Source organism: Hyla sarda, chromosome 4, assembly GCF_029499605.1.
Source record: "Hyla sarda isolate aHylSar1 chromosome 4, aHylSar1.hap1, whole genome shotgun sequence".
NCBI classification, from domain to species: domain Eukaryota; kingdom Metazoa; phylum Chordata; class Amphibia; order Anura; family Hylidae; genus Hyla; species Hyla sarda.
Genome location: NC_079192.1, coordinates 60,670,112 through 60,697,985, shown reverse-complemented (window position 1 = coordinate 60,697,985; position 27,874 = coordinate 60,670,112). Strand labels below are relative to the sequence as shown.

Sequence of the window (27,874 nt, the reverse complement as noted above, 5' to 3'; positions counted from 1 at the left end):
TATATATAGGGGTGTAGGCTGTATATGTATATAGGCCAATGTATATAGTGGCTGTATATAGGGGTGTAGGCTGTGTATGTATATAAGGCTATAGGCCAATGTATATAGAGGCTGATCAGCTGCATATAGGGGGGAGGCTGTAAATGTGCAGAGGGGTATAGGCTGAATATAGAGGTAAAGGTTGTATATACAGGCTACTCTACTGAATATAGGGATGTAGGCTGTATATATGCAGAGGAGTATAGGGGTGTAGTATGTGTGTGTGTGTGTGTGTGTGTGTGTGTGTGTGTGTGTGTGTGTATGTGTATATATATATATATATATATATATATTAATATATACAGGCTGCTCTGCTGTATATAGGGGTGTAGGCTGTATACATGCAGAGGGGTATTGGTTGTATATACAGGCTTCTCTGCTGTATATAGGGGTGTAGGCTGTATACATGCAGAGGGGTATTGGTTGTATATACAGGCTTCTCTGCTGTATATAGGGGTGTAGGCTGTATATATGCAGAGGGGTATTGGTTGTATATACAGGCTACTCAGCTGTATATGCAAAAAGGGGTATAATGTTACTCAATTTTATAGACTGTATAGAGGCTGTTCAGCTGTACACAGGGGTATATACTGTATATGTATACAGACTACTCAGCTGTAAATGCTTAAAGAGGGGAAGGGCTGCTTAGTTATCTCCTTATATAGGGGTATATGAATAGAGGCTACTCGGTTATTTTCTGGGGTATATACTATATAGCTGGGTAGAGGCTGCTAAGCTGTATACAGGGGTATATACACTGTAGAGGGTGGGGGCTGCTCAGCTTTATACAGGGGTATATACACTGTGTAGAGGGTGGGGGCTGCTCAGCTGTATACAGGGGTATATACACTGTGTAGAGGGTGGGGGTTGCTCAGCTGTATACAGGGGTATATATACTGTGTAGAGGGTGGGGGCTGCTCAGCTGTATACAGGGGTATATACACTGTGTAGAGGGTGGGGGCTGCTCAGCTGTATACAGGGGTATATACACTGTGTAGAGGGTGGGGGCTGCTCAGCTGTATACAGGGGTATATACACTGTGTAGAGGGTGGGGGCTGCTCAGCTGTATACAGGGGTATATACACTGTGTTGAGGGTGGGGGTTGCTCAGCTGTATACAGGGGTATATATACTGTGTAGAGGGTGGGGGCTGCTCAGCTGTATACAGGGGTATATATACTGTGTAGAGGGTGGGGGCTGCTCAGCTGTATACAGGGGTATATATACTGTGTAGAGGGTGGGGGCTGCTCAGCTGTATACAGGGGGTATATATACACTGTGTAGAGGGTGGGGGCTGCTCAGCTGTATACAGGGGTATATACACTGTAGAGGGTGGGGGCTGCTCAGCTGTATACAGGGGTATATATACTGTGTAGAGGGTGGGGGCTGCTCAGCTGTATACAGGGGTATATATACTGTGTAGAGGGTGGGGGCTGCTCAGCTGTATACAGGGGTATACATCTTGGTGGAGAGTGTGTAGATTGTATATGGAGGTAGTTCATCTTTATATAGAAGTAAAGGTTGTGTGTGTATTTGAGGGGAGGGTATAGACTGTCCTGAACTGATGGATACTAGAGTGTGTGTGTATATATCTATCTATATCTGTGTATATATAATATATATATATATGTGTGTGTGTTTATATATATATATTTTTTTTTTTTCCTGTATTAGTACATATGTGTATATATTATATCCTGTATATCTCCTGCTCTATCTGTGCCCTTATATATTCCTGTATGGAGGCATAGCCGCTATTAGCCGCCCTTAGTTTTGTGTGTTTTATATCTGATACTGACCAAAAAACATAAAGGGAACACTTAAACAACACAATGTAACTCCAAGTCAATGACACTTCTGTGAAATCACACTGTCCACTCAGGAAGAACACTGATTGACAATCAATTTCACATGTCTGTTCCATTTGCACAACAGGTGGAAATTAAAGGCAATTAGCAAGACACCTCCAATAAAGGAGTGGTTCTGCAGGTGGTGACCACAGACCACTTCTCAGTTTCTATGCTTCCTGGCTGATGTTTTGGTCACTTTTGAATGCTGGCGGTGCTTTCACTCTAGTGGTAGCATGAGACGGAGTCTACAACCCACACAAGTGGCTCAGGTAGTGCAGCTCATCCAGGATGGCACATAAATGTGAGATGTGGCAAGAAGGTTTGCTGTGTCTGTCAGCGTAGTGTCCAGAGCATGGAGGCGCTACCAGGAGACGGCCAGTACATCAGGAGATGTGAAGGAGGCCGTAGGAGCGAAACAACCCAGCAGCAGGACCGCTACCTCCACTTTAGTGCAAGGAGGAGCAGGAGGAGCACTGCCAGAGCCCTGCAAAATGACCTCCAGCAGGCCACAAATGTGCATGTGTCCACTCAAACGGTCAGAAACAGACTCCATGAGGGTGGTATAAGGGCCTGACGTCCAAAGGTGGGGGTTGTGCTTACAGCCCAACACCGTGCAGGACGTTTGGCATTTGCCAGAGAACACCAAGATTGGCAAATTCACCACTGGCACCCTGTGCTCTTCACAGATGAAAGCAGATTCACACTGAGCACATGTGACAGACATGACAGAGTCTGGAGACACCTTGGAGAATGTTCTGCTGCCTGCAACATCCTCCATCATGACCGGTTTGGCGGTGGGTCAGTAATGGTGTGGGGTGGCATTTCTTTGGGGGGGCCGCACAGCCCTCCATGTGCTTGTCAGAGGTAGCCTGACTGCCATTAGGTACCGAGATGAGATCCTCAGACCCCTTGTGAGACCATATGCTGGTGTGGTTGGCCCTGGGTTCCTCCTAATGCAAGACAATGCTAGACCTCATGTGGCCGGAGTGTGACAGCAGTTCCTGCAAGAGGAAGGCATTGATGCTATGGACTGGCCCGCCCGTTCCCCAGACCTGAATCCGATTGAGCCCATCTGGGACATCATGTCTCGCTCCATCCACCAACGCCACGTTGCACCACAGACTGTCCAGGAGTTGGCGGATGCTTTAGTCCAGGTCTGGGAGGACATCCCTCAGGAGACCATCCTCCACCTCATCAGGAGCATGCCCAGGGGTTGTAGGGAGGTCATACGGGCACGTGGAGGCCACACACACTACTGAGCCTCATTGTGACTTGTTTTAAGGACATTACATAAAGTTGGATCAGCCTGTAGTGTGGTTTTCCACTTTGATTTTGAGTGTGACTCCATATCCAGACCTCCATGGGTTGATACATTTGATTTCCATTGATAATTTTTTGTGATTTTTTTTTTTTTTTTTGTCAGCTCATTCATCTATGTAAAGACAAAAGTATTTCATACGATTAGTTCATTCATTCAAATCTAGGATGTGTTACCTCAGTGTTCCCTTTATTTTTTTGAGCAGTGTGTGTGTATATATAATATATATATATATTACGTATAACTGTATATGGGTAATGAATGTGCGTATATATCTGTATTCCTATGTGTATGTACTGTATCATGTTTATACTGCACTCTATCATTGTATCGGTAGCTTTACCCTGCTGGTTGTCCCGGCATTATGCCATAGCCCGATGACAGTACCGCTGCACTCTTCTATTGCGTCTAGAGATAGGGGAGTGGTTAAGCCGTGACGTAAAGTTTTTGCCATTTCTTCTGTATCACAAGCAGCCGTTTCTCAGCATCGGGCGGACTGTCAGTGTTTAATGGGACCTTGTGAGGAATTCATTGGTATACCAGACCTACAGTATACAGGGCTCTCCATACCGCACCGCGCTGGGCTCTTCCCCCACAGGGTGCGATGGGAGTCATATCCCAAGCTGGCACCTTCTGTATACAGCCATATCAGCCCTGTATTCAGGAACCATAGTTGAAGTCACAACTTGTAGAGCAGTCGCCTTCAAACTGTGGGCCTCCAGATGTTGCAAAACTACAACTCCCACCATTCCCAGGCAGCTAACTGCTTGGCTTAGGTTCTCAGTTTTGAGACCACTGTTGTAGAGCATTTAACCCCTTAAGGACCAAGGACGTACCGGTACGTCCTTGGTCCTGCTCTTCCGATATAACGCAGGGTTACACAGTAACCCCGCGTCATATCATGGCGGGCCCGGCGTCATAGTGAAGCCGGGACCCGCCTCTAATAGCGCGCAGCGCCGCGCGATATTAACCCTTTAGCCGCGCGCTCAAAGCTGAGCTGCGCGGCTAAAAGTGAAAGTGAAAGTTCCCGACTAGCTCAGTCGGGCTGTTCGGGATAGCCGCGGCTAATCGCGGCATCCCGAACAGCTGACAGGACAGCGGGAGGGCCCCTTCCTGCCTCCTCGCTGTCCGATCGCCGAATGACTGCTCAGTGCCTGAGATCCAGGCATGAGCAGTCATCCGGCAGAATCGTTGATCACTGGTTTCTTTGGGACCTATAACACTGCAAAAAAAAAGTGAATAAAGATCATTTAACTCCTCCCCTATTAAAAGTTTGAATCACCCCCCTTTTCCAATAAAAAAAAAAAAACACAGTGTAAATAAAAATAAAAATAAACATATGTGGTATCACCGCGTGCGGAAATGTCCGAATTATAAAAATATATCATTAATTAAACCGCTCGGTCAATGGCGTGCGCGCAAAAAAATTCCAAAGTCCAAAATAGTGCATTTTTGGTCACTTTTTATATCCTTTAAAAATGAATAAAAAGTGATCAATAAGTCCTATCAATGCAAAAATGGTACCATTAAAAACTTCAGATCACGGCGCAAAAAATGAGCCCTCAAACCGCCCTATACACGGAAAAATAAAAAAGTTATAGGGGTCAGAAGATGACAATTTTAAACGTATTAATTTTCCTGCATGTAGTTATGATTTTTTCCAGAAGTCCGACAAAATCAAACCTATATAAGTAGGGGATCATTTTAATCGTATGGACCTACAGAATACATATCAGGTGTCATTTTTACCGAAAAATGTACTACGTAGAAACGGAAGCCCCCAAAAGTTACAAAACAGCGTTTTTTTTCTTCAATTTTGTCGCACAATGATTTTTTTTCCCGCTTCACCATAGATTTTTGGGCAAAATGACTGACGTCATTACAAAGTAGAATTGGTGGCGCAAAAAATAAGCCATCATATGGATTTTTAGGTGTAAATTTGAAAGTTATGATTTTTTAAAGGCAAGGAGCAAAAAACGAAAATGCAAAAACGGAAAAACCTCCGGTCCTTAAGGGGTTAAGGTAAGCCATCTGTAGCTCCTTGGCCGGTTTTGGAACCACCCAGAATAGATAAATTGGAAGGTCCCACTTTTGGGTTAAGAGGATGTGATATTGTCCTCTACGTATCTCTGCTGTTAGCGCTGCAGACAGTAAACCATCTGTAGATCTTTGGCCAAAGTCCTCAGTTTGGAGACCACTGTTGTAAACCATCTGTATATCCTTTACCTATTGTGGAACCACCCAGAGTAGATAAATAGGAAGGTCCCACTTCTAGGGTATGAGTACGTGATGGTGTCCTCTACGTATCTCTGCTGTTAGCGCTGCAGACAGTATACCAGGCATCTGAAAGGAGACACAGACGTTCTCCTAGGACAGGTCTCCATGTTTTCTGGCTTCTTGTATGTTTGTTCTACAGGGGTGAGGACTTGTGTGTGTGTGTGTGTGTGTGTGTGTGTGTGTGTGTGTGTGTGTGTGTGTGTCCGATCTAAAGATGGCGTGGACAAATATCATAGACTATAGTGCCCAGTCGGGTAAGTTCTTTATAAGAACTTAGGAGCCAGCGGTGGATCTGAAGTTCCTGGGCTTTGTCCAGCCTCGTGGAGAGTGGTTTATAGGACCGGGGCGAGGTTTACTGCTTTATTCTTTCCAAGTCATAGAGGGATGGAACTTTCCATCCCATTGATGCTGTGATAATCTGGACGCTTTACTGCTGTGATAATCTGGACGCTACACATTATAGAGAGTCCATATATGGAGGGTTGTCCCCTTGGGCACATCGGAACTATAGGGTTTAGGTGCCTATATACTAGGGATTGACCGATACTCTGTGGAGGTTAGGCCAATAGCCGATAACTTATACCCCCCCCCCCCCCCCCCGGGCGCTTCAAATCAATGAACTGCAGCTGCTTTTGCGGTGCCAGAGACTGCCGCTGCCTCCGCTTATCTCCCCCTGCCTGTCCTGGGGTCCTCCTGAGTCCTATCACCGCCGCACCACCCCGGCCAGAGACCACCGCAGCCGCTGCCCCTTTGTCTCCCCCATTCCCGGTTTTATAATTACCGGTTCCCACGGTCCGCGATACTTCTGGCTCCGGTGTCGTCCTCCTGAGCTGTCACTGAGCACACTGACGGTGTCGTCGCGTTGAGGACAGCGTAACACAGGACGCCGCAGGAGACAGAAGTAGCCTGTGCCCCGGGAACAAGTAATTATAAAACCGGGGATGGGGGAGGCAATGGGGCAGCGGCGGCGGTGGTCTCTGGACGGGGCTGCACGGTGGTGGTGGGGGGTGGCAGTATCAGATTATCGGCAAGGTAATTACCAATAACGTCCTAAATCGTGAATATCGCCCAAACCGATAATCGGTCAATCCCTACTATATACCTTAAATAGCTGACGGTCCAATTTTTGTTCTGCCAACAGCCATCTTTGCGACATTGACCGCGACCCCCCCCCCCCCCACGTGGACATTCGCCTCGTCCAAACGTTCTTGAGTTGGAAATGAGTAGAGGTAGGCTACTGCCAGAGAGTCCCTCCTGAAAAACAAAAAGGTTGAGCTTTGACATGTCCGATGCTTCTCCCAACCCCAAACACCCCATTCCCCAAACTTCATCTCTTAGGGAAGACTCGAAGCCTCCAAATACTCAGTTTGTCTCACCAAAATCGTTTGGATCGGACAACTTTTCAGCGTATGGAGGCTTCTGAAACGGTACTCTGCTCCTAGACATCTTATCCCCTATTCAAAGGACATGGGGATGAGATGTCAGATCGCAGGGGGGGATGAGATGTCTGACCGCTGGGACCCCCACAATCTCTGGCCGGCACTCTGGCGCTCTGAACATGTATATTCAGAACGGCGGCTGTGCCAAGCTTCGGCCGGCCGTGGTTGTCATGCCCGCCTCCACTAATGTCTGTGGGAGGGGGCATGACGCCTGTGGTCGCCCGTCATCTATCACGGAGCAGGTCCAAAGATCCCGGGGTTCCCCCCCCACGTTAATACATCGTATCCACTATCCTTTGGATAGGGGTTAAGATGTCCAGGGTAGGAGTAACCCTTTAAGGTGCTTCTCTCCTTTTTGAGAAGGAACGGATTGGACATGTTGAACCCAGCTGCAAGTTTCTTCTTTCTCCACAATCTGAGGGGAGAACCAGAACCCCCAACACTCAGTAGTTGTCATCTTCTTACAAAATTGGCCGGTTCTTCCATCCTTATCCCAGTGTGTAAGATTGTGGCTCCTTCCATATCGGGCATCAGAAGACTTCAGGGACGTGTTGTGTTTGTTTCCCCCGATCCGGGTGCCTCCAGCTGTTGCAAAACTACAACTCCCAGCATGCCCGGACAGCCGAAGGCTGTCCGGGCATGCTGGGAGTTGTAGTTTTGCAACAGCTGGAGGCACCCGGGTTGGGAGAAACACAGCTATAGTTGATGCACAGATTGGACTACTTCAGCATTCTTGCACTGTATAGTAGTAGAACATGCCCAAACAGCGTCCTATACCCATTAGCCTTTATATTTGCTTTTATTTTGTATATATTTTTACTCCAGTTTTAGGATATGGGGTGTAACATCTCAGGCTCTTGACTAGTCACGTGCATCGGTCCCTATATACTCTGCTGTGATAGAGCCATAGAACGTCCCCAGAGCTATGTGGCGGTGTTTGTGCTGTGGCTGCCCGTGCCAGCATGACTCCTCCATTCACCATCCCAGGCATCTTTTAAGGCTTCTTTTCCCATCATGCAGCGAACCTTCTCTGGACCGGATGCCTTGCTCCTAGCAGCCCTGCATCATCTTCCTGCCTCTATACATTGTGTTGGTAATGTAAAGCCCCCCCCCCCCCCCCCCCCCCCCCTCGTCCCCTCCAGCAGCATCACCGCATCCTTTCAGCACATCCTCCAAAGCTGACAAAGCGCATCAGTCACGGGCAGTCACTTAACCCATTGTTTTCTTGGAACACGAGGGCTTTTTGTATCCCTTTTTTTTCCTTCGCCTTCTAGTTGTGGCGGGCATGTTACTACAATGCCTGCACGCACCTCTCGAGGGGGCGAGGAGATTGAGACACGGCTCCTTCCTGTGTCAGCGGAACTAGGAACTCTTTATGGCGAAGGAGGGCGGTCCGGGATTTCCACTGAATGGCAGCTGTGTTCCCAGACGCGATCGATGTTTCTGAAGTTTTCTCCGAGAGCCGTCTTTTTGGGTATTTGTGTTGTGCTTTTTATTTCTTGCGCTTTAACTCTTCCGTGCCTGGGCTACATCCCGTACCGGAAAAACCGTACTTGACGTTCTCTTAGATAGCCTGGAGCCTTGAGTGGTGACTCTTCCAGCTTTACTTTAATATATTTATAAGGAGCCTTGTTAAAACTGAGGTGTGCCTGAACGGGCTGCACTTTGAGTGCTTTATAGTCTTTTTGGAATTCGCCTTGGCAGACGCGTTTGTTGGCTATGCGTGTTTTGTGCTTCACGTGGTGGAGCTGGTGCTTGAACGGAATGGTTACTGTTCCTTTAAATGTTTTATAATGGACCTTTTTTAGGGCAGTGTTTCCCAACCAGGGTGCCTCAAAGTGTTGCAAAACTACAACTCCCAGCATGCCCGGACAGCCTTTGGCTGTCCGGGCATGCTAGGAGTTGTAGTTTTGCAACACCTGGAAGCACCCTGGTTGGGAAATACTGCTTAAGGGTGCATTCACACATGTAGGATTTGAAGCTGCAGATTTCGGTGTAAACTGGATTACAGCTTCGAGTATGTGCAGGCAACTGTCCTGGAATTTTTTTTAATTTTTTTTATTTAAATCAGCTGGTGCCAGAAAGACAGATTTGTAAATTACTTCTAATTGAAAAACCTTTAATCCTTCCAGTACTTCTCAGCTGCTGTATACTCAACACGAAGTTCTTTTCTTTTTGACTTTGTCTTCTCACCACAGTGCTCTCTGCTGACACCTCAGTGCATTTTAGGAACTGTCCAGAGCAGCATATGTTTGCTATGGGGATTTTCTCCTACTTTGGACAGTTCCTAAAATGGACAGAGGTGTCAGCAGAGAGCACTGTGGTCAGACAGAAAGGAAATAATAAAAAAAAAACTTCCTGTGGAGCATACAGCAGCTGAGTACTGGAAGGGTTAAGTTTTTAAATAGAAGAAATTTACAAATCTGTTTGTTTCTGGCACCAGTTGATTTACAAAAAATGTTTTCCAGCGGAGTACCCCTTTTTAAGGCTCCTTTTCACCCATGTTAATGCTTCAGTGTGCCAAAGCTGTACAAGTACCTGTCCGCTACATGAATCTTAGGTATTCAACTATACATTGAGCGAACTACATGTAATTTTGGAACGTAGTGTTACCTCATGATGGTCACAGAACAGTGGTCTCCACTTTATGGCTTTACATCTTGCTGGGAGTTGTAGTTTTGCAGCAGTAGAACAGGCTTGTACTATTGAACTCTATTTGGATTTGGTCTAGTTATGTCTTTATGATGTATGAGCATTTAAAGGGGTTCTCCGGCACTTAGACATCTTATCCCCTATCCAAAGGATAGGGGATAAGATACCTGATCACGGGGGGTCCCGCCACAGCTGTCATGCCCCCTCCCATAGGCATACATTGAGGGGCGGAGCGTGATGTCACACGGGGGCGGAGGTGTGACGTCACACGCCGCCTGCCCCGTGGTCGCCGGTAATCAGACCCGGAGTGAACATGATCTGGGGACTGATTTTAACTGGGGTGCTGCGTGCAAGATCACGGGGGTCCCCAGCGGCAGGACCCCTGCGATCAGGCATCTTATCCCCTATCCTTTGGATAGGGGATAAGATGTCTAAGTGCCGCAGTACCCCTTTAAGTTCCTCTGGTAGTACATGATGCCTAATGTGACTATAGCAGTGTTTTTTCCAAAACCTGCTGGGGACTCGCTGCGACTCTGGAACGATACCTGGCTCTCGGTACTTACAGCCTTTTTTTTTCTTGGGCCGCGTTCAAATCACGATTTCACTATCCGACTTATGCGCACAATTCTTTTTCTCCTTTAAATCATAATAAACTGTATATCTAGTACAAGGTCCCGGGACGTGCTGTCCTTTATTCTGGTGGTAAAATTGTGATGTGAACGCGGCCTTAGGGTACGTTCACACGCTATTACCAGCAGCGGGTTTCACACTGTGGGAGCCCTGCTGCGAGTTACACCACCATTGACTTTAATGGGTCCACAGACAGTCCGCAATAGTGTCAGATTTGCGGACTGTCCGCGGACCCATTTAAATGAATGGTAGCGTAACTCACAGCGGGTTTACCACAGCGGAAAATTCGCTACTAGCATGTGAACGCACCCTTAGGGTACGTTCACAAGGAAAAATTACATGGGGAATTTTTGCAGCAGATTTTGCTACCATTGACTTCAGTGGGTCTGCAGAAAATCTGCAATAGAGGATGATTTGCAGATTTTCCTTCGGACCCATTGAAGTCAATGGTAGCAAAATCTGCAGTGGAATTTCCGCAGAAAATACTATGCGGAAATTCCGCAGGTAATCCGCCCGTTTGAACGTACCCTGAGACAACCGCTATGTTCAGATGTCGGAAATTTCGCATGCAATCAGTATGAACACGTAGAATATGTTTAAAAAGTGTTTCGATTCATTGTATCGCACAATATCCACATTTAGCCGAGAAGAGTTCATCTGCTTAAAGGGGTACTCTGGTGGAAAACATTTCTTTCTTTTTTTTTTTTTATTTTTTTTTTTAAATACACTGGTGCCCGAAGTTTAAACGGATTTGTAAATGACTTCTATATAAAAATAAATAAATCTTTACCCTTCCAGTATTTTTTAGCAGCTGTATGCTACAGAGGAAGTTATTCTTTTTGAATTTCTTTTCTGTCTGACCACAGTGCTCTCTGCTGACACCTCTGTCCGTGTCAGGAACTGTCCAGAGCAGCACAGGTTTGCTATGGGGATTTTCTCCTGCTCTGGACAGTTCCTGATACGGACAGAGGTGTCAGCAGAGAGCACTGTGGTCAGACAGAAAAGAAATTAAAAAAGAAAAGAACTTCCTCTGTAGCATACAGCTGCTAAAAGGTACTGGAAGGGTAACAATTTTTTTTTTTTTTTTTTTTTTTTTTTTTTTTATAGGAGTAATTTACAAATCTGTTTTAACTTCCTGGCACCAGTTGATTTAAAAAGAAGAAAAAAATTGTTTTCCACAGGAGTACCCCTTTAAGATTCTCCCAGCACACAATAGGAATTCCCAGCCCAAGCTCCATTGTTTGACTTTTAGCATATATCCGGCACAACCTCAGTGCCTCGGGCACCTATCCTCTTTTGAGACCTAAGGGATCAGGACGATTAATCCCTTTTTTTTTTTTTTTTTGTCCATTGTTGGGATTTGTAGTTTAGCAACAGCTGGGGGCACACTGGTTGGAAAACACTTTGTCCCATGATGGGCTGCTAGAGTGATGACTAAGTAAAAGTGGGCATCCCCCTTTAAATTCCACTTGAATTCAGTGCTGTGCACCTTCTGTTTGACATCAGGTCTCCTACCATCTGACAGCAGACGGATTCTGTGCAGGAATGACATTGACAATACTCTAGTGCAGGGGTCTCCAGCTGTTGCAAAACTACAACTCCCATCATGCCCGGACAGCCGTTGGCTGTCCGGGCATGATGATAGTTGTAGTTTTGCAATACCACAGTTTAAAGAAAAGTTCCTCTTGTGGAACATGATGGCTGTAGCAGGGTTTCCCCAACCAGGGTGCCTCCAGCTGTTGCAAAACTACAACGCTCTGTATGCTGGGAGTTGTCGTTTTGCAACATCACAGTTTGGACACCTATGGAGAGATTTTAACAGTCCAGAGGAAAAGTTGCTGAGTTGCCCGTAGTAACCAATCAGATCGCTGCTTTCATTTTTCAGAGGCCTTTTCAAAAAAGATAGTGATGTGATTGGTTGCTATGGACTACTCAGCAACTTTTCCTCTGGACGGGTTATGATCTCCCCACTAGGCTCTAGTTCCTGGTATGAAGTGGTTTAGGATGAATTCCGGAGCTTTGTGTAGAGTAGTAGAGTAAATAAACAAAAAACAAAACAAAAAAAGCAGTGAAAACAGTCGTACTTTTATGTGCTTTTATCCAGTCTTGCAGTTCAGCTCCATTGTCTTGAGGATGCGTTAGAACTCCAAGACACAGCAGCCAATGAACACTAGAGAAGTATCGTGGACAAAAATGAATCCGCGGGGGTAGTGACGCGCCGCTGTGGAGGAGAGCTGGGGCTACATCCTGCGACTAGGGGGGGGGGGGGGGATACGTTTTTGTCCATGATACTACTTCTTGAATCCTTAAACATTTTACTACCATTCCCCACCAATGGATAAGGAATAGAAGCAAAGGTTTAACTTAGTGTTTAAAGGGGTTTATCCAGGAAAAATTAGAAGTAATTTGTAAACTTCTATTAAAAAATCTTAATCCTTTCAGTACTTATGAGCTTCTGAAGTTAAGGTTGTTCTTTTCTGTCTCTGAAAGTGCTCTCTGATGACGCCTGTCTCGGGACCTGCCCAGTTTAGGGGCAAATCCCCATAGCAAACCTCTTCTAAAATGGGCGTTTCCCGAGACAGGTGTCATCAGAGAGGACTTAGACAGAAAAGAACAACCTTAACTTCAGACGCTCATAAGTACTGAAAGGATTAAGATTTTTTAATAGAAGTAATTTACAGATCTGTTTAACTTTCTGGAGACAGTTGATATATATAAAGTTTTTTTCCTGGATAATCCCTTTAAAAAGAAGTAACAACTTGCCCCCCGAAACAATGCCAGAACATGTCAGTAGCACAGAGGTTAAGAAATGACAAGCTCAGAGTCCTGTCTATAAATTCTCGCAGTTTAGGTAATAAAATCAATAAACTTGGGTCAATAATGATAGCTGAGAATGTAGATTTAGTGGCTGTTACTGAGACATGGTTTAATGAAAGTAATGACTGGGACATAACCATACCAGGGTACTCTTTATACAGAAGAGACAGAGAAGACAAGAAAGGAGGAGGAATGGCCCTGTATGTGAAGGATAGCATAAAATCTAATCTAATACACGTTAGTGAGGCCAACATACAGTCAGTTTGGTAATCATGCAGTAAGGCTGGGTTCACACCACGTTTTGTTAAATACGGTTCCCGTATACGGCTGAGAGGAGGGGGGGGGCTTAACCGCGGCGCTCGCACTCAGCCGTATTCGGAACCGTATTTAATGTATGTCAATGAGCCGACCGGAGTGAACCGCAGCCTCCGGTTGGCTTCGTTTTTGGCTGTATGCTGTTTCCCGACCGAGGCAAAAACGTGGTCGACCGCGTTTTTGCCTACGGTCGGGAAACAGCATACGGCCGAAAACGAAGCCGCCCGGAGCCTGCGGTTCACTCCGGTCGGCTCATTGACATACATTAAATACGGTTCCGAATACGGCTTTGCGGGCGCCGCGATTAAGCCCCCCCCCCTCCTCTCAGCCGTATATGGGAACCGTATTTAACAAAACGTGGTGTGAACCCAGCCTAACTCGTGTAGGTGTGATATACAGACCACCTGGCCAAGATAAAGAATTAGATGATCTACTAGTTGAGGAAATATCTAAAATGACAATGAAAGGAGAAGTTATCATTATGGGAGACTTCAATCTTCTGGATATAAACTGCAAAACCAAAATAGCTAGTTCTGCCAGGAGTACAGATATTCTAAATTCCCTACTGGGATTATCTCTACAACAAGTGGTTGAGGAGCCGGAGGGAGGCCATTTTGGATTTGTCCCTCATAGAAGACTTATCAATAAACTGCAGTCATTGAGCTTGGACTCCAATATTGTTGAGTGGATTAGGCAGTGGCTGAGTGACAGACAACAGAGGGTTGTAGTCAATGGAATATATTCCGAGCAAGGTCTTGTCACCAGTGGGGAGCTCAGGGATCTGTACTGGGACCAATATTGTTTAATATCATCATTAGTGATATTACAAAGTGGTAAGGTATGTCTTTTTGCTGATGACACAAAGATATGTAACAGGGTTGATGTTCCTGGAGGGATCCGCCAAATGGAAAAGGATTTAGACAAACTAGAAGAATGGTCAGAACTAGGGATCGACCGATAATTGGTATGGCCGATATTATCGGCCGATAATCACAATTTTGGGCATTATCGGTATCGGCAATTACCTAGCCGATATAGCACCGCGATGGGGCCCCCCCCCCGACCCGCCGCACCGCGAATGCCCCCCCCATAGTGCTGGACGGTATATCGGCATGGATTTTTGCCCATACCGTTATACCGGTCGGGCTCCTCCCCCACCCTCCGAGTCGATAAAAAAAAATTAAACTTGCCCGTAATGGGGTGGTCCGGGCCATCCTTCCTTCCTCTAGTGTCCGGCGGCATTCCGGGTGGAGGGTGCACCGGTCCGGGCTGTCCTTCTCCGGGGGTCATCTCCACTCCGGGCAGGCTCCTGCCTAGTACGCTGCATAGACGCCGCTACGCCGTGACCTCAGGTGCGTCGCTGCGCACGGGCGTCACTGCGCAGCGGCGTCTATGCAGCGTACTAGGCCGGAGCCTGCCCGGAGTGGAGAAGAGGACCCCCGGAGAAGGACAGCCCGGACCGGTGCACCCTCCACCCGGAATGCCGCCGGACACTACAGGAAGGAAGGAAGGATGGATGGCCCGGACCACCCTGGCAGGTAGGGGGAGAGAAGCGGGTGGTGGTGGTGGTGGCGGCGGCGGCCGATGACGTTTTTATCGGTACCATTTTTGTATTGATCGGACTTTTTGATCACTTTTTATTCATTTTTTTATGGTATAAAAAGTGACATAAAATGCGCTGTTTTGTACTTAAGAATTTTTTGGTGCGTACACCATTGACCGCGCGGTTTAATTAACTATATATTTTTATAGTTCGGATATTTACACATGCCTCGATACCACATTTATTTTTATTATGTTCATATATATATATATATATATATATATATATATATATATATATATATATATATATATATATATAAATTTTTTTTTTTTTTTTTTTTATGGAATTTGGGAAAAGGGGGGGTGATTTAAACTTTGAATAAGGAAGGGGGGATAATGTGTGTGTGTGTGTGTGTGTTTGTTTAAACTTTAAGGAGGAATCATTTGATTCCTCATACAGATCCATAGAACTACAGTGGTCCCTCAACATACGATGGTAATTCGTTCCAAGCGATCCATCGTATGTTGAGGGATCCGTGCAATGTAAAGTATAGGAAGCTGTACTCGCCTGTCCCCGCCACTCCGGACCAGGTCCTCACCGCTCCCGATGCTGTCCCAGGGGCTCCCGATGCTGTCCCGCTGCTCCGGTGTCTTCTTCGGGATCCTCCGGCTTCTTCCGCATCTTCTGCAGGGTCCGGGCCTCGCTTTCTGGTGACGTTATTACACTGCTGCGCCGGCGCGGCGTGCGTAGTGACGTGAAAACGACGCTGGAAAGCAAGGCCTGGACCCTGGAGAAGATGCGCAAGACACCGGAGGATCGCGAAGTGGACCCGGAGCAGCTGGGATAGGTAAGTGAACCTGTCCGGGATGCTTAAACTGCTATCAGACAGCAGCTTAAGCATTTTGCGCTGTCGAATAGCAGTTAATGCGATGGCCTCGACATATAAAAGCATCGTATGTCGATTTGATCATATGTCGGGGCCATCGTAGGTCGGGGGGTTACTGTACATTGATCTGTGTGCTCTGCGCTTGATTGATAAAGTCTGGTTCTGCCAGGCCTTATCATTCTGAGCGCAGGAGCTGCTATGGAAGGAGAGGTGAGACCTCAGGCTACCTCAGCAATGGTGGGGGGGGGGGGTGTAATGATCCACTGCTGAGGTAGCCTGAGGATTCAGAACGGGCAGAAGATGAAACTGGAGAACTGGTACCAAAACGAGGAGCCATGTCTGTTATATTAAACATTATTAATGTTTTTCTACACTAGTCAGTACTCATGACAGTAAAATGGGTCTTTGTAGGGCAATTAACTGCAGTAATTACTGTCTAAATGATTGGGAGATGAGGTTAACCTTGTGTATTGAAAAAAAAAAAATTACCGCCATAATTTAGAAAGATGCTGTGATATACATTTTTGTCAGCACTACCCTCAGATCACATATGTCAGCAGCTATAGCTTGTATAGGGCATTCTACTGTGTGCATGATTTTAGGTCCTCATTATTTCTGGCAGCACCAGAAAGGGGTTATCCAGGAAAAAACTTATATAATATAAATCAACTGGCTCCAGAAAGTTAAACAGATTTGTAAATGACTTCTATTAAAAAATCTAAATCCTTTCAGTACTTATGAGCTGCTGAAGTTGAGTTGTTCTTTTCTGTCTAAGTTCTCTCTGATAGCACGTGTCTCGGTAACCGCCCAGTTTAGAAGCAAATCCCCATAGCAAACCTCTTTTACTCTGTGCAGTTCCCGAGACAAGCAGAGATGTCAGCAGAGAGCACTGTTGCCAGACAGAAATCAACAACTTAACTTCAGCAGCTGATAATTATTGGAAGGATTAAGATTTTTTAATAGAAGTAATTTACAAATCTGTTTAACTTTCTGGAGCCAGTTGATAGAAAAAAAAAAATTTTTTTTCCTGGAATAGCCCTTTAAATGTATTGAGCTCTGCACCCTTGGGCTGGATTGAGGCGTTCTGATCCTCTGGACACAACACGTTTGTTAATCCAGCGTAGGGCCGTTTGTTTGACTTGTTGGATTATGGGGCTTTTGGATCATGAGGTGTCGGATTAAGGGAGTTTACGGCTCGTACCTGTTCACATGCCTGTGTGTGCTGGAAAGGAGTAACACATGAGGGGTGTGGAGACTGTAGCTGTCTATAAGGACTGTTCTAATCCCTGTTAACTCTTGAATTTCTTTCCCCAGGAGCTGGCGGAGGCAATGATATTCAATGGTGTTTTTCTCAGGTGAAAGGAGCTGTGGAAGACGATGTCTCGGAAGGTAAGATGCCTATTCACTTTCTTTCCTCTCCATTGGTCGCTGATAGAGATGAGCGAACTTACAGTAAATTTGATTCGTCACGAACTTCTCAGCTCGGCAGTTGATGACTTATCCTGCAAAAATTAGTTCAGCTTTCAGGTGCTCCGGTGGGCTGGAAAAGGTGGATACAGTCCTAGGAAAGAGTCTCCTAGGACTGTATCCACCTTTTCCAGCCCACGGGAGCACCTGAAAGCTGAACTAATTTATGCAGGATAAACCATCAACTGCCGAGCTGAGAAGTTCGTGACGAATCGAATTTACTGTAAGTTTGCTCATCTCTAGTCGCTGACTAAACCAATAATAAGCTTGTCCCAACAATAACACAAGACTGTATGCACTGTGCTGATTTCTCCTGGACAAATCAATATTTAGCTGAGGTCTCAGCTCTTATACCGTTTATCGATCTCTGAACTCCTCAATCTGGTTTTGGGGACACTAGTGCCTCTGTAGCACAAAGCCCGAATACAGAAGAGAATTGCTAATGCTTACAACCTCCTATGCCAGTGCTTCCCAACCAGTGTGCCTCCAGCTGTGGCAAAACTACAACTCCTAGCATGCCCGGACAGCCTTTGGCTGTCCGGGCATGCTGGGAGTTGTAGTTTTGCCACAGCTGGAGGCACACTGGTTGGGAAACACTATCCTATACCATTGCCCAAGGAACACTGAACCTGTGAACAGGAGTGCGCTTCAGTCTGCAGAGCGTTCCTAAAACAAGCAGTCTTGGTGAAATCCTGCAGAGAAAGCATTCAGTAATTGGGTTTTCCAGGAAAAATGTATTGATGACCTATCCTCAGGGCAGATCATCAATATCTGGTGGGTGGAGGGTCTGACACACTCGCCGATCCGCTCTTAGCCAGAACCATTGGCCTTTATATTCAGAAAACAGAGCCGGAAGGTTAAAGGGGCACTTTGGTGGAAAACAAATGTTTTCAAATGAACTGGTGTCAGGAAAGTTTAACAGATTTGTAAATTATTACTTCTATTAAAAATCTTAATCCTTCCAGTACTTATCAGCTGCTATATGCTCCACAGGAAGTTCTTTTGTTTTTGAAATTTTTTTTTTCTTCTGTTTGTCCACAGTGCTCTCTGCTGACACCTCTGTCCATCTCAGGAACTGTGCAGAGCAGGAGAGGTTTTCTATGGGAACAGTTCCTGGCAGCAGAGAGCACTGTGGTTAGACAGAAAAGAAATAAAAAAAAAAAAACTTCCTCTATAGTATACAGCAGCTGATAAGTACTGGAAGGATTTAGATGTTTAAATAGAAGTAATTTACAAATCTGTTTAACTTTCTGGCACCAGTTGATTTTAAAAAAAAAGTTTTCCACTGGAGTACCCCTTTTAAGGGTGTTTCTTGACATTAGGTTGAAGAACTGCTGAGGGCATGGGGCTAAGCCAAGGGGTGAGGCTTAAAAATGAGTGCCCCATTGTAGACAGGACAGAGGGGAATGCTCTACAGCCTGTTGCAGAAGATCTGGCTTGTTTTACGAACAGAATTCCCATTTTATAATCCCATCAGCATCTTATCTGTTGCCCCATAGGCTGAGATAGGGGCAGAGTTGCCACATTTATGGACCATCCTGCATTGTTGCTCTTCAGTGTCCTGTTGGATCAAAAAGCACTGCATGCGGTGGGCAATGGATGGCAACTATGCCAGGTCTTTGGACATATGTGACACAGCCTTAGGGTCTGTTTTGGGCAGTTTTTTTGCGCAGTGGCCAAATTCAAAGGATAGCGCTGCTGGCAATGTTTTCCTGTATAGTAAGAAGGAAGAAAGGATCCTGTCCAATCCACTTTGTTCTTCTGTTTTCCCATACACAGTACTCAGTGAGCTGGAATGGCTGCATGGGATAGCCTTCCTGCAGAAGTGATCGCTGCAAATACACTGAAGGAGTTTAAGCATGAATGGTATGGGCATAAGGCTATACTTCATATAAGATAGAGATAGGTGTAAGGCTATCCTTCATATAAGATAGGGATAGGTATAAGGCTATCCTTCATATAAGATAGGGATAGGCATAAGGCTATACTTCATATAAGATAGAGATAGGTATAAGGCTATCCTTCATATAAGATAGAGATAGGCATAAGGCTGTCCTTCATTTAAGATAGGGATAGGTATAAGGCTATTCTTCATATAAGATAGGGATAGGTATAAGGCTATCCTTCATATAAGATAGTGATAGGTGTAAGGCTATCCTTCATATAAGATAGTGATAGGTATAAGGCTATCCTTCATATAAGATAGAGATAGGTATAATGCTATCCTTCATATAAGATAGAGATAGGTATAAGGCTATCCTTCATATAAGATAGTGATAGGTGTAAGGCTATCCTTCATATAAGATAGAGATAGGTATAATGCTATCCTTCATATAAGATAGAGATAGGCATAAGGCTATCCTTCATATAAGATAGAGATAGGTATAATGCTATCCTTCATATAAGATAGAGATAGGTATAATGCTATCCTTCATATAAGATAGAGATAGGTATAAGGCTATCCTTCATATAAGATAGTGATAGGTGTAAGGCTATCCTTCATATAAGATAGAGATAGGTATAATGCTATCCTTCATATAAGATAGAGATAGGTATAATGCTATCCTTCATATAAGATAGAGATAGGTATAAGGCTATCCTTCATATAAGATAGTGATAGGTGTAAGGCTATCCTTCATATAAGATAGAGATAGGTATAATGCTATCCTTCATATAAGATAGAGATAGGTATAATGCTATCCTTCATATAAGATAGAGATAGGTATAATGCTATCCTTCATATAAGATAGAGATAGGTATAAGGCTATCCTTCATATAAGATAGAGATAGGTATAAGGCTATCCTTCATATAAGATAGAGATAGACATAAGGCTATCCTTCATATAAGATAGAGATAGGTATAAGGCTATCCTTCATATAAGATAGAGATGGGTATAAGGCTATCCTTCATATAAGATAGTGATAGGTGTAAGGCTATCCTTCATATAAGATAGTGATAGGTATAAGGCTATTCTTCATATAAAATAGTGATAGGTGTAAGGCTATCCTTCATATAAGATAGTGATAGGTATAAGGCTATTCTTCATATAAAATAGTGATAGGTGTAAGGCTATCCTTCATATAAGATAGGGATATACATAATTCTATCCTTCATATAAGATAGGGATATACATAAGGCTATGCTTCATATAAGATATAGGGATAAGGCTATCATAATATACGCGCACACATTTATATATGCAACCTTATCGGAAACCGTATCCATAGTCAATGCATTGGAAACCGTATGCAACCTGATGCATCCAGTTGCGTGCGGTTTGTTTGTAATATGTTTCCACCGTGGGGACAAACCGTGATGTGAACCCACCCTTACAGGTTACATGAGTCCCAGAGTCTTCCTGGTATAAATCATCCCATACTTCACTTGATGGAACCTGTTGGGTGACATTACTCTTCCTGTAGTCATGAGGCAGGCCCAGATGTGTTGGGAATACTCACTATGCCCTGTTCTCAGCTAGGTCACTGCTGCTAGGTCATGTTGTTTCCATATGGTACAATATTATGGTATTTATTTCATAGAATGCAATATATTAAACTGGAGTCTAGAGCAGAGCCCTTGCAATAGACTCCAGTTGTTTAATATCTTGCATTTTATTAAATACAGTGGAGTGGTCTCTCAAGTTACAATATTAATCGGTTCCAGGACGACCATTGTATGTTGAAACCATTGTATGTTGAGACCAGAACTCTATGGAAACCTGGTAATTGGGTCTGAAGCCACCAAAATGTCATCCAAAAATAGGAAAAAGTGAGGGTGAAGGATAAATAAGAAGATAACTAATACAGATAAAGCAAATCCTTACATATAAAAGTAAGAAAGAGCTGCTGGGAGCTGTAATCACTGTCTGTTTCAGTGTTTCCCAACCATCGTGCCTCCAGCTGTTGCAAAACTACAACTCCCAGCATGCCCGGACAGCCTTCGGCTGTCCGGGCATGCTGGGAGTTGTAGTTTTGCAACAGATGGAGGCACCCTCTTTGGTAAACACTGGTCTATGTAGAGGACAGAACCTTCTTCGGGGTCCCGTACAGAACACACAATGTCCTTAAAAAAATAAAAAAGTAACATGGAGTCGTCCTCACATGATGTCTAAAGGAGCAGCTAACTCTGGCAGGTAAAGAGTACAGAACATGTAATACCTCCCTGTACTGTAGGGGGCGCTACCAGGCAGTGCATGCACTTTAAGAATACAGGTGTTTTACGATTGGTCGGTTCTTTCAGTCATTGACACGTTTCACAGATCTGGACTGTCTGTACATTGTATGTTGAGTCTGGTTTCAAGTTACAATGGTCCAGAAAAGACCAGTGTATGTTGAAACTATTGTATGTTGAGGCCATTGTAAGTTGAGGGACCACTGTATTATAATGTACCGTACTGGACCTAATAATATACTTTCCTTTGTACACCTTTTGAGGACTGGTTGCACTATAACATATATTTAATTTATTATATAGATATATAGGGGGAGATTTATCAAAACCTGTGGAGAGGCAAAGTTGCCCAGTTGCCCATAGCAACCAATCAGATCGCTTCTTTCATTCTTAACAAGGCCAGTGAAAAATGAAAGAAGCGAGCTGATTGGTTGCTATGGGTAACTGGGCAACTTTGCCTCTCCACAGGTATTGATAAATCTCCCCCATAGAGTATAATTTATTCCTTTTCCAATATTATCTGGGTGCAGGTAGGTACACCAGGATCCTCGGGCTCACTTCTTTTGCTAGGTGAGCTTCACTACTTTTTGTTCTTATCCATATGGATGATTGAGACCTCCAGGTATAGAGAAGACTTCTGCCATGGTGACATTATCCGTATCTACAGAGGGTAGAGTCTGAAGCCGCCAAATCCCACTAACTAGCGCGCCGTCCCCACATTGGGCAACTAATCATGTGACCCGCGGGCGCTGTTCTGCTCCTCTTTCAAACCATAGTGCCTCCAGCCAATGGCTCTCTCTGTTAATGCTGGGAGTTGTAGTTTTGCAACAGCTGTAGGCACCCTGGTTGGGAAACACTGATCTAGAGACTAAACTAAACCTCTGCAGTGGCCAATGACCTTATGTATGTGGGTTACATATGGCCGTCCCCTGGGCCATTATAAAGTGTATCAGTAGGTAAACTGGAAAGTGATGTGTGAATGGAGAGAATTTTGGGCAGGAGGTGGTGCCTTGTGAAGCAGGACAACATAAGACGTATCATAGGGCAGCCATGTGTTTCCTGCAGATGTGGGAAGTAGGTAGCGGTAATTCTTAGCACAAAATGTGGCAGGTGATGGCACTCCTACTGTTTTTTTTTGGGTTGCACATCTATATCCTTTATGATTTTTGCTGCTTTGGGGACATCAACATCAGGTCCGGTGTTTGAAAAAGTCCCAGCGTGCAAGCAGAAGGGTGTAGGCTCCTGTGGGGGGTCTTTTTTATTTTTTATTTTCTTCCCTAGACACCATGGTGGCTGAGAATTTTGTTGTCAGCCCTTTCCAGTAGGGCAGGGTTTCCCAACCAGGGTGCCTCCAGCTGTGGCATGCTGGGAGTTGTAGTTTGGCCACAGCTGGAGGCACACTGGTTGGGAAGCACTGCAATAGGGGCTGTTTCTTTTTATTTAAATAGTAAAAAAAAAAAAGGTTTACTTCTGCGCCAGCGTTGATCTGATCACCCACTGGAGGAAATGATGAAGTGGGCCCTTATAATTGTGACACGACAGGACATAAACGAATAACTGACGTGGAGAGATGAGGGAGACATGAATGACTGTGACACATGGAGAGGACATGAATGACTGTGACAGGGGTGAGCTGAGGGGACATGAATGACTGACACACAGGGAGAGATGAGGGGGACATGACTGACTGTGACACACACACAGGGAGAGATGAGGGGGACATGACTGACTGTGACACACAGGGAGAGAAGAGGGGGGACATGAATGACTGACACACACACACACGGAGAGAGGAGGAGGAGGACATAAATGACTGACACACACGGAGAGAGGAGGGGGGACAGGAATGACTGACACACACACACACACACACATACACACACGGAGGAGGAGGAGGAGGACAGGAATGGCTGACACACACACACAGGGAGAGAGGAGGGGGGACAGGAATGGCTGACACACACACAGGGAGAGAGAAGGGGGAACAGGAATGTCTGACGCACAGCGGCTGCCATATTACAGTAGTTCCTAGCAGTCATGTTCAGGTGAAGCTTCATATGGGGATTGGCTCACAGTACAGGGTTTGGCGCAGCGTGCACTTGACTTGTGGGTTTTTCCGTCTCGGCGGATGACTTACTCTGGAGTTTTGCAGGATAACTTTGCCTTTTCCACCCAGCAGTAAACTCCCAGACCTGTTCTCCCAGACTTGCCTTCACAGGCCCGGACTTGGCGGGCGGCGCGGATGTCACACAGAGGTGCAGCGTGCTCGCCTGTCTTATTTCTGCAGCTGCTCCAGGTCTGGCTCCATACAAGGGGTGATATCTCCGGTCAGTGTCAGGACCTTCTGCCGAGGTGATAATCCCCGCCATCTAGGCCCTGTGGAAACATTGCTGTGTAGAATGTTACATGACACCGGACTGGGAAAGTATCTTCTATTGTAATATAGAAGGGATCTGAGATCCGCTGTGACCCCCCCAGCTCTACTGTATACACATCAGCTTACCATGTGGCCTTATGCATTGTAGAAGCAAATGCTGTATTGTGGCTTTTTTACACCTAAAGTGTGGAGGGAAAAAAAAAAAAAAATTGTAGGCGAGGCTGCAATACCAGACACGACCAGAAGTGGCACTCTTTCTAGAGAAAGAAAATGGCTAGTTTATGCAGCAATATACTGGAAAACAAGCTATTGAACTAGTTTCCACGCGTCTATGGATGATGTGATGGATGATGTATTTAACTCCCGGCATTTGGCACGAAATAAAGCCTGTGGCTGGCAAATGCTTTGAAGGCATGGACCAAAAACTCAGTCAGGGTGGATTTTCTTGTTGCCATGGCAACTGGGTCTTGTCCCACCCTATTAAAATGGCTTAAGAAAATAAGCAGTAAAATGCGGATACTGTACCGTAGTGACTGCCAAGGTTGTAATATTAACAGAAATTCAGAATTTCCAGTAATATTTCACATATTTGATCAGTGTTTCCCAACCAGCGTGCCTCCAGCTGTTGCAAAACTGCAACTACCAGCATGCCCGGACAGCCTTTGGCTGTCCGGGCATGCTGGGAGTTGCAGTTTTGCAACAGATGGAGACACGCTGGTTGGGAAACACTGTAGTAAACTAACAATGGCTATAGTTATCCTGGCTGACAAGACGTTCAACAGGGGTTGTAATAGATTTATGCTGGAGCTTATACCGCCATATCCTTGCATTGATCCTTGACGACTCTGTTGACTGCAGACATAGGCACTAACACAAGGGGGCACTGTATATCATGACTAGGGCTGCAACGAACAATTATTTCTAAAATCTATTAGTTAACTGATTATTGATATGATTGATCTGGTTAAAACCCAAAACTGGATGAAAGGAGGACCAGGGAAGGGTTAACAGGAGGGGGCGGGAGGATTTGGGGACCATGTTGTGAAGGTAACAGGGGGGAAAGGAGGGGAAAGCACCTGAATGGTTAACAGAGGGTAAGAACGAAGGGACAGAAACTAAATGGTTAACAGGGAGAAAAAAGAGGGGACAGCACCTGAAGGGTTAATCTTTGAGCCTCGCTGCGGGGGAGAAGTTGTTTAGACCATAATGATGGCTGTCCTTCTGCACCAGGAAGATCTGTCAGCTTCTGGCAGGACAGGGGGGGCTCCCATGATGTTGGGATGGGAGGCTACTTGTCACCGGGGGCGCCGAGGACAAGGACGCCGCCCAATTTCTGTCCAGATGCGGTTTCGGTGCTGCAGGTAGGCCGCAGATGTCCCAGGCCGATAGCATCTTCAAAAAATGTGATGGAGGGGGTCATAAGGGGATAAGACAGGGAAAACAACAAAAATAGTAGGAATGTGTTACTAGGCCACACCCCCAAATGACTGATGCCACACCCCTTCACTCCACACCCCTTCACTATAGATTAAAAGATGATTAAAATTGTCAACCACTATATCTATTTTCGATTTTTAACAAATAATATTTTTTTAGGGTGCGTTCCCACCTGGCGTATACGCAGCGTATTTCATGCTGGGCAGAATTTGCGGCAGCAGCGGGAAATACGCGGCGTATTCCTTGCTCACTATACACACAGGGCTTTCAGGCGGCAGCCCTATGCGTGTAGGGAGTTTTAGAGGCGGGGCCATGTGCCGGCGTGACTGACACGTGGCTCCGCCTCCAAAACTCACTGCACACACAGGGCTGCCGCCGCAAAGCCTTGTGTGTGTGTGTATAGTGAGTGAGGAATACGCAGCGTATGCGCCAGGTGGGAACGCATCCTCAATCGTTGCGGCCCTTTTCATGACACATGATCTGCCATCGCTGGCTGCCACAGAGGTGACAGATTTGTACAGCTGCTACAGGAATCCGGAGTTCCTCCTCCTATGTAGTGACAATGGCTTAGATGAGATTTACCATTGCAATGAACTCATCTGCATACTTTTTCCTCCCTGAGCATTGTGTGAAGACTCCAGACACCAGCTGGTCTCCACAAGGAAAACTTGCACCGTTCAGGAACATGGGGATGATTATTTAGGGTCGGAGTCTTGTTAGATGTCCTTGAAGATAATGGCTAGACACAGTCACTGCGGATGGGAGCAGCATTGTTCTCCTTGTAGCCAATGAAATGCTTCCAATATCATGGCGTAGGGCTATAGTTTCCAAAGGTGGCCTATGCTTCAATCCAGCAGAAAAATTCCATTTGAAAATTCCGTTGCAGCAGAGTCCTATTGTTTTCAATGTGTTTCTGCTATACTGTTCACACTGCAAAATTTCTACAACTGAAACATCTGGCGCAAAAATAAAAACTCCGGCATCTGCAGGAAGAATTGACCTGTTAATTCTTTTGGCAGAATCTGTTCAGAAATGCATTTCAGTCTATGTAGATGGCACATTTCCGAGCGGTCCTAGTGCCAAGTTGGTCCCTGCCGATAGCTGAATGTTGGGCTGGAAATTTTCAAGTTGGACGTTCCACAAAAATGATGCTGTGTGAACATGGCCATAGATGAATGATCACACAAAAAAGCTTGTTGTGTCCGCGTTGGTTCTGTGCAGAATTCCATTTTTTTTAATCATTTTTCAGAATGTATGCTGAATTTCTGCACGGATTCCGCAGCTCAGTAAAAGATAAACTTTATTTAATCACAGTCACAGTTTGTGCGGGTTCCGTACAAATTCCCCACAAATTCTGCAGAAACCATTAACCCATTAACTTCAATGGGATTCCGCAGGCAAAGTCAGGAAAAAATATATAAGACCTGCGGAATGCAGAATTTCAGCAGCTGAATTGTGCATGCGGAAATTCTGTAAATATTGCGTGCAGAAAACACATGCAGAATTCTGCACAGATTTTCTGCCTTCGGAACACGGCCTAAGGCTACATTCACACTGCGAAATGTCCGTCCGGAAAACATTCACAATCGGCGGGTGCCAGAAGAACATGCTGTTGTTCTGCTGCTCATCCATTATATCTGCCTAACATGTTTGATACGGTGGTGGTGGTGGACCTGGGTATCGGAGCCTGTCAAGTCCGGAACGGTGTTGCTTCACCGGAGTATTTAAGGGAAAACTGTCACCCGTTCACCCACATTAAACCTGATACACCTGGTTATAGTGCGGGTGAACAGGAGACCAAGGCAGGGTTTAAGACTGATATACGTACCTGCAGTCCGGCACCTGGTCCCTCTGAAGTTCGGCTTCAAGCGCTGAATTGCGTGCTGAAGGCGGGCCCGCCGGCTGGATTTGAATTTTCATGTAAGCGCTTGTACGTACTTGAGCGCTCACGTGACCAGTGCCCATGAATGTTCCATTCCATAACCCTCTAAGACTATTATATAAGAATTATCTGTCAGATGTTATGGGCACTGCGGTATTACGGCGGTACACAGATGTAGGGCTGGGCGGTATACCGGTTCATACCGAATACCAACATTTTTGTGCTGCACGATATGAATTTTAACCCATACCGCAATACCGGTTCATACCGAATACCAACATTTTTGTGCTGCACGATATGAATTTTAACCCATACCGCAATGCCGGTTTGGCCCCTCCCCCTCAGGAATGAATGAATCAGCCCAGCGCTGCGCTGTCCCCACATCGGGGAACTAATCCTATGTTACCTATGAGCGCTGTTCTGCCCCCCCCAAAATTATTATCCCAGGGCTGTCCCCGTTAGGGTACTACTCACATGTCACCCGCATGCGCTGCCCTCCTCGTCCTGTTTGTTGCTGCCGCCGGCGCTGACACTCTATACCAGTGGTCTCCAACCTGCAGACCTCCAGATGTTGCAAAACTACAACTCCCAGCATGCCCGGACAGCCAACGGCTGTCCGGGCATGCTGGGAGTTGTAGTTTTGCAACATCTGGAGGTCCGCAGGTTGGAGACCACTGCTTTATACTGTGCGGTATCCCTATGCCCGGGCTGCAAATAAAAAAAAAAACTTTAACTCGCCTCCCGTTGATCCAGTATCGGCCTCACTTGTTTC

At 45.5% G+C, this 27,874-nt stretch overlaps 1 protein-coding gene across 2 annotated transcripts in view; it reads left to right on the top strand.

Moving 5' to 3' along the window:
* PPP2R2A (protein phosphatase 2 regulatory subunit Balpha) overlaps nt 1-27,874 on the top strand; it is a 48,462-nt gene that overhangs the window by 7,206 nt on the left and 13,382 nt on the right. The window contains exons 1-2 of one of the 2 annotated variants that reach the window (XM_056571135.1): nt 8,139-8,396; nt 17,083-17,157. In XM_056571135.1, the coding sequence (XP_056427110.1) occupies nt 8,219-8,396; nt 17,083-17,157 (253 nt within the window). In that variant the 5' untranslated portion in view covers nt 8,139-8,218. Of the gene's footprint in view, nt 1-8,138; nt 8,397-17,082; nt 17,158-27,874 lie in introns of those variants that run through there. The other variant, XM_056571136.1, reaches the window with a different exon arrangement.